This window comes from Pholcus phalangioides, unplaced genomic scaffold, assembly GCF_987345545.1.
Source record: "Pholcus phalangioides strain wild (caught in Gottingen) unplaced genomic scaffold, Ppha-v1.0 ptg000032l_1, whole genome shotgun sequence".
NCBI lineage: Eukaryota > Metazoa > Arthropoda > Arachnida > Araneae > Pholcidae > Pholcus > Pholcus phalangioides.
Window position 1 is genome coordinate 3,996,347 of NW_028301622.1, and position 13,560 is coordinate 4,009,906.

At 38.6% G+C, this 13,560-nt stretch overlaps 1 protein-coding gene across 4 annotated transcripts in view; it reads right to left on the reverse strand.

Annotated features, from left to right (window-relative positions):
- Nucleotides 1-13,560, reverse strand: part of LOC149066799 (limulus clotting factor C-like) — a 58,749-nt gene that overhangs the window by 9,362 nt on the left and 35,827 nt on the right. For 2 of the 4 annotated variants that reach the window (XM_089253199.1, XM_089253197.1), the window contains exons 6-9: nucleotides 11,923-12,018; nucleotides 5,774-5,968; nucleotides 3,747-3,938; nucleotides 3,410-3,625 (exon numbers count right to left, since the gene is read on the reverse strand). In XM_089253199.1, the coding sequence (XP_089109325.1) occupies nucleotides 3,410-3,625; nucleotides 3,747-3,938; nucleotides 5,774-5,968; nucleotides 11,923-12,018 (699 nt within the window). The remainder of the gene's footprint in view (nucleotides 1-3,409; nucleotides 3,626-3,746; nucleotides 3,939-5,773; nucleotides 5,969-11,922; nucleotides 12,019-13,560) is intronic. The other 2 variants (XM_089253201.1, XM_089253200.1) reach the window with 1 other exon arrangement.

The following is a 13,560-nucleotide window of genomic DNA, read 5'->3' on the forward strand; positions in this document are numbered from 1 at the left end:
ACCCCCATTAGCTTCACATCATCTGCGAATTTGCTAGTAATTCCATCGATACCCTGATCGAGTTTATCGATAAAAAGTGAAAAAAGTATGGGGCCAAGGACACTTCCCTGAGGAACTCCACTTGTGACGTCTGTCCAACCAGAGAATTCCCCGTTCACCATAACTCGTTGCGACCTATCTCTTAACCACGATTCTATCCAATTCAGCAAGTTGCCCCCTATTCCAATCTCGTGTAAACGCTTCAAGAGTTTGCCATGTTGGACCCGATCGAATGCCTTCTGGAAATCAAGGTAAACAACGTCGACATTTTTGCTCTTACCCAAAGCCTTAGTCACGTAATCATAGAAGCAAAGGAGGTTAGTTACACATGACTTCCCCTTCCTGAACCCATGCTGATTATCCGACAATACATTATTCTCGTCTATCCACTTCACAAACTGCCTTTTGATGATAATTTCCAAAATTTTCGAGAGGGAGCTCGTCAAACTCACTGGACGATAATTAGACACCACTTCTCTACTACCCTTCTTAAATATCGGAACAACGTTAGCCAGTTTCCAATCTCTCGGGACGATACCCTCAGCAACACTACTCCTGTATATCTGTGCGACTGGCCCCAACAATTCATTAGCACCTTCCCTGAGAACCCTGGGATAGATATCATCTGGTCCTGGTGCTTTGCTTGCACATACATTTCTTAGAAGATTTAGGACCTCCACGTCTTCCACTTGAATATCGTTGAGCGTTTTATTACCCCATGCAACACCCGTATATCGAATATCATTATCTCCATTAAAAACCGACGCGAAAAAGTCATTGAAAGCACTACACATGCCTACATTGCTCTCTACTTTTGAGCCTCCTATCGAGAGGGGGCCAACTGTCCCCTTACATCCATTACTGACGTATCGAAAAAATGATTTTGGGTCAGAGCCAATGTTATCTGCCAACCTAGATTCAACTTGCTTTTTACTATCCCTTATCGCTTTCTTCAACAGTCTTCTTTTATCAGTAAACAATGATAGGTCACCTCGTCTACTTTTATACTCTCTGAATGCTCTTTTCTTTTCAAGATAAAGGTTCCGCACGCTATCCGTGAACCATAGAGGGTGTGATGTACAAACACGCTTTTTTCGAACAAAGGGTATGACGTCGTGCAAAACAGAGGACAGCTTCGTACTAAATTCTTCCCATTGACTTACCACCCCTACTGATTCCAACCGGTCTTTGAAAACTTCCGCTAACCTTCTTCGCAAAACATCAAAGTTAGTTCTCCGAAAACAAGGAACCAGTCTTTTGTTATCAACCTTACCCGAGGAAAAGTTACAGAGAAATCTGACGATACGATGATCACTGGAAGAAAACTCTTCCCCCACCGAAACATGTTCAACTAGATCCTCAGAACTAGTAAGAACTAAATCCAAAATAGCAGTACCCCTAGTGGCTTCTGATACATGCTGATACAAAAAATTTTCGAGCACCAACTTAAGAAAGTCTCTTTCATACTGATTTCCAGATGAAAGGTTCTCCCAATCAATACCCGGGTAATTGAAATCCCCTAGTATGAGAACCCTCTTTCGCTTACACATGTAGGAAATTTCATCATGCATTTTGGCGATATAGTTTTGATCCCTATTCGGTGGATTGTAACAAACCCCAACAATAAGCTTATGACGTCTTTTGTTCTCAAGTTCAACCCATATGGTTTCAATATCACTTCTCTGCACGTTACACTCTCTAGCCTTCAAACATGATTTCACGTATATCAACACTCCACCCCCTTTCCTATCAGATCTATTTCTCAAAAAAGTATCGTATCCGGAGATGTGTAAGAAAGATTCATCCCCATCGTTTGCCCAAGATTCTGTAATGGCTATAAGATCCAAGTCCTCCACAACTATCATAGTTTCTAAAAAATCTTTCTTGTTACCCAAGCTCCTGGCATTTGTTAACACACATTTTAATTTGCCCGGTGGTTTGTTGTCAATCGAGAAGCCATCCAAGTCAGAGGTGGGTAATTCCCCGTCAGTACTGTTGTGATTATCATTAACTAACCCGCATTCCCGACTACGTGGTCTGGGAGTAAAAAACCTGACCTAAGACTATCGTAAACCTCCCAGACCCCTCTCTTATTTAGATGGATCCCATCCGAACGAAGCCACCTATCGGTAAATGCGGGAAGCTCCAAGAACGTGACCCCAAGTGAGGAGCAAATGTCCTTCAGGCCTATATTGAATTGGTGGATCCTACTCCTATATCCCCTACTACCCCTTGGCAGCACTGGAATCACTGCCACATCTGAACCCCCCTCCCTAGCGGATAATAGTAAATCCCGGTATTCTGACAGAGACTCACTAATATTCGCTCCTACCTGATTTGTTCCCACCCACAGAATCACCCGCAAGGGCAACTTTCGGCGATGAAAAACGTCTCGAACGTTGCCAATCTTCCCCCCAGGAAGACAACAGCGCTCGAAACCCCGAAAATCCCTACACACTCGGTTCCCAAGTTCCCTAACCATAGAATCGCCGATGATTAAACCCCTATCACTATCCCCCTCTACCTCATCCACGACCACCCATTCGCCCTCTAAAATGTCGTTGTTCGTGGAGATTGCTTCTTCATCAACAGGTGGCTCGACGACCAGAGGGTCCGTTATAACCGGACCCTCTAGCACCCTAACTTTTTCCCGTAAAGCTTCGACCTCGTGTTCCAGCCTTTTTCTATCCAAGCACCCTTTACAATTGAAACTATCAGCTACTATACCCCTAGACCATCATATGTATATCTATATTTTATCATAAATATTGGTTTTTATTGCACTTATTGGATTGTTGTATTTTTGAATATAGTTTAGATATATATTCGACATCCATATTTTTTATGTGCATCTTCTTTCAGCCGTCCCGTGGAGAATTTTGTCTGTAGCGGCCTCTGTATTTGTATTTATGTGGCACACTGTAGAGCGTCTCATTCCCCCATGAGCTTCGGGCCTGTCACCACGTTTTTGTCTTGACTGCAATTGTGGCTGCGCTATGAGACATAGGCGGAGATGGACGGGAAAGTCTGGGGGCGTGATGATGATGATGTCAATTCACATATGCGCATATACATTAGATCAGTACGCTCAATGCTCCCCCATGTATCTCGGCCCATGCTATGATAAAATATATCACTATTATTTTTGTCAGTTATTCCAGCCAGGTAAGAAGTGCTCAAGGACACCACATTGATTTCCTACATCTTACAGGAATTTTAGACGTTCGACTGAATTATTTCCCATTCGGCCACAGGTTATCCAGTGACTTATGGCTATATAGTGTGTGTATGTGTGTGTGTTAAATTTTATATTTTTGTACTGATAATGTGTGAAACAATTCTTCGTGAAAGTAAGCAGTTCGTTTTTTACCGCCGATTGTTCTGTTCGTAGGCTGAAGTTCCAATGTCGGTCGCCAACAGCTGGGTTTGTTGCTTGACCAACGTCCATTGTCTAGGCATGTGAGGGTAGAGTTACCGACCAGTATATAACCGTCTTGACAAGAGTATGTGATCATTCCTCCAATCGGATAATCACGGCCAACACTCACGTCCTTTCCGTTCTCTATTTCTCCTGGATGTGAGCATCCTGAATAAAAAAATATTGAATAATAAATGACCCAAACATAATTTTTTTCTTTTAATGCATGAAAAATCCCTGTTTTTTTTATATATATATATGAGACAAAAATAAAATCTTTATAGTTCACCATATTCCATGATACAGACTGGACTGGATTCAGACCACGTCCCATTCATGAGGCATATGCTGTCTTTGGCTCCTTTCATGGTGAAGCCTCTGTTACAGGAATAAGTCACCGTAGTTTCAGGTGGGAAAATGTCCGAAGAGTTGATGTCCATCCTGCCGTATTGTAGGAAGCCGGGCTTCGAGCATAATCTAGCTGACAATGCCAGGAAAACAAAGAGAAACACCTAAAGTAATCAATTACCTATTCTACTGTAAAGAAGAAATTTATGAAGAAGAATTTATTGTTCTTGGAAATAATAATAGACTGGGAAAGACGGACTCTTCCCACCCCCCCCCCTCCCCGCTTTTTCCGCGTCATTAATTCGTTCGATCGTAAAATTGAAGAATGTTTTCCTCCTAGCACCTCACAAACATGTGGCAATAAACATGCGCTAGAAGGGCGACGTACAGCTAAATATCTAATACGACGTATTTGCGCATCTGCTTAAAAGAAAAACATAAAGTCAGGTTTTCCTAGAAGCAGGTTTCTACACAGTGCGTGCAGCGTGAAAACTCTGATTGGTCAAAAAAAAAACCTGAATTTCAAGTTTTTAACCAATCAGCGTTTTCACGCTGCACACGGCGCAGAAATTCCACTCCTAGGAAAACCCGGCTTTGGCTCTTACTAGGATAGGGTGGCTAGGGATATTCTCCGAGGGTTAGGGGGGCTAGGTGCCGTTTCGTCCTTTCCCGGTTAATCCTTAGGTCAAAATATAGTAGCGTTTCATCCGTCCCACTTCCCTGGATTACTGTAAATCAAGATAAAATACCCCGTGGTTTTCACACTGAGAAAAGGGCAGTGATTGACGCAACAAGTACTCGCTCCTAGAAATACCTCGTTTTGAAATATCCTGGAAATAGCAGCGTTTCTCAACCTTTTGCAGGACAATTTAAATTCGGGAGTAAAATATACATAGTATTATACAGGAATGTCCCGTATTTTGAGTGATATTTCTGTATTATTTTTGGTCGTTCTCCATTTTTTTCTCAAAGAGGTGTATTTGAATTGACAATCTTCACTGAACGAAGATAATTTTCATCATTTACAAACTTCATTATGATAATAGCGTATGGATATGAATAATAATCTTCTGTGATGTTTGGTCAGAACCCGATATCTCCAAAAAATGGCATTTTTTGATCTAAACGCAAGACTTGCTAATTATAACTAATTAGAAGTGAGATAAATGCAAAAATACGTGCGTACGGCTAAACAGCATGCTGATGTATGGTATTTTCCTTTGTATTGATGTATATGCTTTATTTTTGATTTTTAAATGGCAATGAAAATGCTTATATCTCAAAAATGTGATTTTAGAGTTATCATGTTCTGACCAAACACCACATATGTTGTGTTCTAAGTTTTTTTTCCCTCAGAGAGCTACCTTGCGATTTCCAGTAAATTCTTAATTTAGTGGCAATAAGTATGAAGGCATATTTTCAAATGAACCCATGTGGATATTACTTATACTAATATATCAACGGTTATATAATTTTTCCCTCAGTGAGAAGTAAATTATCGAGTCTTCCTGTGGACCCACTCATACCATTGTCGTGGACAACAGGTTGAGAAACGCTTTCTTCTTCATCAGAAGAAATGCTTATTTAGAAATAGCTCAGTTACTGAGCACATTTGTGAGTGAGTAAGGCAATATTACGCTAGAAAAGTTTTATAAAAGTCGTTTTATAAAACTTGAAAAATTCAACCAATACGATTATCGGTTGCAGTTGCTCGAATGTAACATATGAGCTTTATTAGTTTAATTTTCTGAGTTTTATAAAAGGGATTTTACCAAACTTTTATAGTGTAATTCCGTCCTAAGACGCACAGGGGTCAACCCTCTTGTATAAATTTTTCATTCAGATAAGAGTACAAATCGCATTCTTCCTGCTGTAGTAGGGTTTTTCAAAACATCATTGTGAAATACAATGATAGTCTTCGATGTATCGAATCAAACTACGACTGAATACAGATGAAGGAATACGTACCGTACGGTTGGACGCAAACTGGCAGCGCCGGTATCCAAGTTCCATTTATAGAGCAATAGTGGTCTTTAGCTTGATTCTCTGCCTGCAGAGAACCGGGTGGGTAACAGGCGACCCTGCACATAGTGTCGGTTCGAGTGTGGTTGCACTGCCAACTACTTGCGCTGCTGGTCTTCGTTATGCCACACAGAGAAATTGCTGGATAGTAATAAAGACAGAGAATGCATGAATACTTTAGTTGTTGATCGTATACTTGGATTGATAACAAGCATCCCTTCGATTTTGTGCATTTATTAGATACAGAAACCCTCACCGAGTGTCTCTTTATTACATGTACATTTTATAAAGTGGTTATTACGAACTTCTTAAGCTGTAATTAAGTTTTGATCGACCACCTCGAGCTACAGGCTACGGCAAGGGTGTTCGACCTGTAGGAGAGTGCAGGCCACTTCTTTTATTTGTGAACGTGTCGTGGGCCACTTGATTGAGTGATCCGGAATAGCACTGCGGGTGAATTAACCGTCATTTAAATGTGCCGCAGGTCACTTGAGTAATCGGTAAGGCTAGGCGCGAATTGAACCACTTGCAGCGTTCTCGAGTGGGCCAGACCCACAGAGTAATAATAATATTTATAGTAATAAGAGTATAGTGTAGTAATATATTAGTATAGTATAGTAATATATTAGTATAGTATAGTAAGTAATAATAGTATATCTTTAGTCTATGGCCAGACCCGATCGAGATGGCGTCGACATACGCGTAGCGAGGGTTGATTCGTGAACTCTGGACGCAGAGCCTAGAGTGAACGAGCGTTTTTGGAAGGAAACGATTTCGGGGGCCCGGAACTTCGGTATTTTGGAGGCTCCTTGAGCCTAGATATTATATATTGGTGTGAAAAAAATCGGCAATTAAAGTAAAGATAACATTAATTAAAATACAAATACAAAGTACGGTTATGGTGAAAAATACATATTCAGATACATAAAAACGTGACACAAAACAATAATGAAATATTAGGATTGATGACAATTCGAAATTAATGAGTAATTGCAAAAGTATCGAAAATTCAGGTTTCGTGATAAATTATTCCTCGTTAGATGAAATATCATAGTTAATAAAAATTCAGAAATGTAAAGGAAAATTATTCCGTAATTAAAAAAATAAATAAAGGTGGATTTACATAAATTCATAAAAATTCCAGATTTATGAAAATTAAATGAAAATTTAGAATGAACCACACAATTAACAAATATTAGAATCAATGAAAATTCCGAAATAATTGGAAAATACACCCATAATGAATGAGAAAATTTAGAACTGATGAAAAGTCAAAAAAATGAAAGGATTGATGACAATTAGAAATCAATGAATAAGTCCAATGGAAATGCATTTAATGAAAAATAACTAAGTTGATGTAACACCAAGATTAGTGAAATTAATAATTGAAATTCAAATTTTTAATGAGAAATAATTCCTGTGTTGATGAAATGTCATAATTAATGAAACTTCGGAATTCAAGCAAAATTCAGAAATTTAAGAAAAATTATTTCGTAGTCTAATGAAAAAAATAATAATAAAAGCGGATTTCTGAAATCCATAAAAATTCAGGATTATTAAAATTCTGTGAAAATTCTTGATGGATAAAAATTGCAAATTAATAAAATTTGGATATTAATAAAATCCATTATATTAATCTAAATTAATAAAGTTTAGATAAAAATTAATGAAAATTCAGAATTGATAACAATTCAAAATTCGGATACAATGACACAATCAATATAAATTCGGTGTATCAATGAAAATTTCGAAACTAATGAATCCCATGATATGAATTCCGAAATTTAGAATAATCCTTTAATAAATGAAAATTTAGAGCTAGGGGGGGGGGGGCCGTTCAAGTATTACGTCAGCAAATGTTTAGCCATTTTTGACCTCCCCCCCCCCCTTGTCAGCAAAAGTCAGCAAAACTCTGACCCCCGCCCCCTCCTTGTGAGCAAAAAAATTTCGTCAGTACTGCCCCTACCTCCTAACGCATATTGGTGGGATTGGAAACGTACGCGGGAGGGAGGTGGGATAGAGGGCCCGTGAGCCTCCCCACGGGCCCTCTATGTAAAAAACATAGAAAAAAATAACAATTTTTCGAAAGAAAATAGCTTTATATGTTATTATAATCGATTTCTGTTAATTTCAATGCTATTTGAAGGGTAAGAACTCAAATTTTCTCTTTAAGAAATTCATTGCGACCCACCCTTTGAGCCATATGTGGTAAACCCGTGACCCGCGGACCAAATCTGGCCTGAAGATAATCTGATGTTGCTTGCCCCCTTAAACCCAATTTGAAAAAATTAACTAAGCGGCACATTTTTATAGAGCGCTTAAATGACCCGTTGCACAATTCCAGAGCATTTAAGTGGCTCGTGGCACATTTTCAGATTACTGAAGTAGGCCTCAGAGATCACCTAAGTAACCCGCGACACAGTTACAGAACACTTAAACGATCCGTGGCACATTTAGAGATCCTTTGAGTGGCATGTGACACAATTTTAGAGCACTTAAGCGGCCCCCGAGTGCGGTTCTACATAAGTAAAGTACCCGCGGAACATTCCCAGATGACTTAAGTGATCCCGGCATAACTACGGGTCACTTGAGTGATGCGTTGCACAGTTCCAGAGCACTTACGCGGCCCGGACACATTTCCTGAGCACTTGAAGGATCCGTGAAACATTTAGAGATCGCTAAAGTGGCCCTGTAAGGAATTTATCATTGGGGAGAATGTTAGTTCAAGTGCCCACAAACTAGCGAAAAATTTTCCTCGTTTTTGGTGCACCAAGTAAGATGCCATTAAGAATATTTCATATTTTCATAAAGAGTGGTTGATGACGTAAGCATCATCCCTCCACTTCCCACTTGTCATCAAAAGTCAGCAAATCGGAAAACCCTCCCTCTCATTGATGCTGATGTAATACTTGAATGGCCCCGAACGGAAACTCAGAACTAACGAAAGAACAATTCTGATATTCAAGAAAACGTGCGAAAAAAAAAAATAATTCTGGAATTAATTAAAGAAATAATTGATACAATAGAACCTCTCGATAACGGACGTTCATGGGACCAAAACTTTTGTCCGCTAACGGGAGTGTCCGCTATTGGGGGAGGTACGATATACAGTAGAATCTTTGTACGGCTTTCACATTCATACGACGATTGGCTTTGGTCGCAATTGATTCCTGTACGTTAGTGTGTGTAAAAATGATACACCGGTGGTTATGCATAATCATCAATCGTCTCGATAAAAAAAAAAAAAAAGTTTCATTAAATTTCATTACATTTATCGCTTTTACCGGCGATTATGCGTAATTCTCAAATAAATTTGGAATGTCTGATAACTATAGAAAAACATTATGACCATTCTGCTCGTAATTAAACAAATTAATTATTTTACCCCCACACACGATACGTGCACATATTTTGTAATAAAAATTGAATTAAATTAAAATAAATGTGAAGAACATTTTTTTACAAATAGCATTATCAGTCTTGTAATGTTGGCTTTCTTCACACCTACCAACATGTGCAAACGAAACCAACATCACCATTTGAATTCACCATCTTGGACCATAGTTATGTTCAGTTAATCAAGTAAATAGCTGACGGATTTTATCATATTTACCAATACGAGCTTGAGATTATACATAACTAGCTATAATAACCGGCGCTGCCCGGGTTTTCTTCAATGAGGCTTTTTGGATCATGCGATATCTCCCTCTTTCTTTGAGGGACATGCAAACCGTGTCTAAGTTAACCAATATGGTGACTTCCAACGTGACTCATGAAAGAAACAAATCTAGATTTAAAGAAACGTAAAAATAAATATATATTTTTTCTTTTTTAAAGGATGCTAGGTATTTCGATTCCCCCCCACCTTTTGAACTTCAAGTTATTCATTTGCCTATTCCAGCTTTCAAAAATGCTTAGTTAAAGCTGTGAAATTTCTTCAATGTACTTTACGGACCAATAATTGATTTTAAAACATCCTAAACTACATGAATTTATGCAGTTGAATATTAAAAGATAATACGCGGAGACATTAATTTTCATGCTTGAGAAGATGTAAATAAAAAGTTGAAATCAATGTTATTGCATGGATATCCAACGCAAAAGTAGGTCCGGGGCTAATTATTTCCTATTTAATCTCCTAGGCTTCGTATATCTCTAAGCGAATTGAATATTTCAAAAATCTAGAATTCAATAAAATTTTTAAAATTATTGATGTGACGGAAAACCCCACCAAAATTCCGCAATTCTACATTAAAATCGGCAATTTTAACACTGATTTCTATGAGGATTATAATTTTCCTCACCCTCAAAGCGATGCTGATGATGATTATGGCGTTTATTCAAAAAGCCTCATTACTGAGAGTATTGAAAAAGTGGCAAACCATTATAAAGGCATAAACTATTATACATAACTGGCAGCATTAAAGAAGTGACAAACCATTGTAAAGACATAAACACGTCTGAAACTCATCGCTAGGGAACCACGGTAACCAAAGTAAACGTTCGGAAAGTGATTGTTGAGGCCCAAAAAACCATTGTTGCCCGACAGTTTTTTGCCCATTTGGGGCATTTGCCCTGCTCTGACAAAATTTTAAAGTAGCCTATCGTTCAAGTCGGGTCCCATTTGGTATATATATATGCAAAATTTGGCGACGATCGATCTAAAATTGTAGATTTGTATAGAGAACATACACACACACACACACAGACACACACACAGAAAATCAATTTTATATATATAGATTGCCATTGAATATGATAAATTCCCTATTTATGAACAAAAATTCACCAAAAAAAAACCAAATTTGAATTTGCCTGATTTTACTGTCCGCTAACGGGGGACTGTCCGTTAAGGGAGGTTCCACTGTAATATACCGTATTTATGCAAATAACGTTGATATTAAACAATATTTCATGCGAGAATGAGAGCTCCATCTCATGACTGTTTATTTGAAAAAAAAAACATCTATACCCCCGAATACGAAGAATCTGCACGTGGGACACGAAGATCTGCGGCTCAGCAGCAGCGCAACGAGTGCGCGCGCGCGCTCACACGCGATTAGCAAAGCGTCACCTCATGTCTCAATTTGCACTGTCTGTTATGCAAGGGTTCATACGAAATTCTTTGAACCAGGGGCGAGTCTGAAGATCGCTTTTGTTAAGGGACAATTTTTACAGACTGTTATGATTATAGTGACCATACGTCCCGCCTTTATATCCCGTATTATCCGGGACAGTTCCCAATTTTTCTGTTTCATTCCCCGTTTTTCTGAATTCCGATTTTTCTGGAACAAAGCCTCAGGTCTGTCTCTTAGGTTTTCTGGAACTTGCACCGTTGTGATCTGTAAACATGCCGTGGGTCAATTAAGTGATGTGGGAATGTGCCGCGGCACATTTGAATGATCTGGAACTGAGCTGCTGGGCACTTATGTGCTCTGAAATTGTGCCACAGTGATCTATAGACATGCCGCGGGTCAATTAAGTTATCTGGAAATGTGCCGCGGGGCACACGTGATCTAGGGATAAGTCACGGGCCACTCAAACTGCACCGCGGGTAACTTGGTTATTCTGGAAATATGTCATTTCGTTAATTTTTATAAAATTAGTTTTGAGGTCGCGGGCCACATGAGAACACTCAGAGGCCATTGATTGATCATGTATGTAAGAAAAACGGAAGTCATAATGGCAAAACAAGAAGCTTCTGCATACAATATAGTGATTTCTTCTGGCCTTGTAAGTAATATATTGAAGTCACCAATGAGCTTATAGGTAAAATTGGCTCGAATGCAACTAATAAGCTGATTTTTCGCATATCCTCGAAAGTTCAAACACCGTTATTCACCTTAAATTGTGTGAAACGAGCAATGCTTTACCATGTTGCCAACATGAAAAGTGCCTGGTAGTCCTCAAAAGATCATGTAAAGTGATCGCGAATGTAAAAGTCTCTACGAGATGCGAACAGTTTTTTTTGCGACATTTCCCAACATTTTCCCTTTTGACACTTACAGCGTTTACAACTTTTGTCCTATTATTGACTAAAATAAGTTGACGTCTATAATTGACAAATCTGAACATGTAATTGAGAGGTTTCTTACGATATTGGCAATTTTCTCCCCTGAATTCGTTGGTGCAAGAACAACTGTCGACGTCAGAACAAATCCCTCCATTTCGACAAATGGGATGACATTGCGCTGAAAGGGAAAAACAAAACAAACTGATATAATTAATGGTTTCATAAGTTTTTCCTTATTGTTTTTCATTGAAAACAACCCACCTCTTCGATATTTACAATCTTAAACAAGGAACAGCTTCGATATAGGGGACACGCCAAATTGGCGACTTTTTTCCGATGATAAGTCGCCATTGTTGGCGCGCTCTGGTTCGTTGTTGTTCTTCCGGGTTGTCGTTGTTCCAGAATATTCGAACTAGTTCTGTCAGCACAAAAACGGGACCTCTAATTGTCTATTTGCCTGTGCCTGTTGTTAGTTGATGCTCCTCGCATTCTGATAACTACTCGGAATGACAAAAACAAGAAGCTTCTGCATAAAGTATAGTGATTTCTTCTGAATGGGAAGCCTTTTCCGACCTTGTTGCTCACAAGCAAGTAATATATTGAAGTCACCAATGAGCTTACTGGTAAAATTTGCTCGAATGCAACTAATAAGCTGGTTTTTTGCATATTCTAGAAAGTGACATGCTTTCGCGCTACTTAGTAGCAGCATACAGTCGAGTAATACTTATTACATTCCTTCATTCACCGTGGATATAACATACGACGGTTTTGTAATCCCAGATATTTGTCTAATTCACTTCCATCTATTTTTACATACCTCGTTTAAAACACACACACACACATATATATATATATATATATATATATATATATATGTCGCCGTATCGTCAAATAACAAAAAAATATTTCATTTTTCCGGGGGGGGGGGGAAATTCGCCAATCAGCGAATTTCAATCCGATAGTTTTTCCTGGTTCCGTCATACGCCATTTTTACAGTTAATCCCCGACTCACCATTGGATCTTAAACCCCACTGAAAGTATCGGACGAATTTGATTTCATTCTCAGCAAGATTACAACACATAGTAAGTGTGATCAAATCAAAAAGTGACGACGGCTGCAGCTAACCTTATCGCCGAAGGTTAGCCCAGAAAGTAACTAATGTTAAGCCTCTTTCGCTGAAAAGGTTGATTGCTGTCACAGTCCATCTATACAAATACAAATACAACGCCACAACAAGCAAAATGCCCAACGAGATGGCTGAGAAAAAGATGTTCATAACAAATATGGATGTGATATATTTCAAAAATACAGCAACCCAATTAAAAATGCAATTAAAAACAATATATATATATATATATATACATGATAAAATATTATACAATGCCCATAAAGAATACTTATGGTTGTCTTATTCCAAGTATGGATAGTTTCTCGATTTACCCAAAATGTTATCGTATTTCTTTTTAAACGTGTCAATTGTGTTAGAATTTACCACCTCGGGGGTAAGGTATTCCATTTATTAACAACCCTGTACGAAAAAAATTCACGCATTGTCCCTTACCAATCGATACTGGTGTCCCCTTGTAAAAGCAGTCGATTGACGGTATACTAATAATTTATGGTCCATCCTATCCATCCCATTGAAAATTTTGAACGCTTCGATCATATCTCCCCGTCACCTGCGTTTATCCAATGTAAACATATTCACGAAATGAAGTC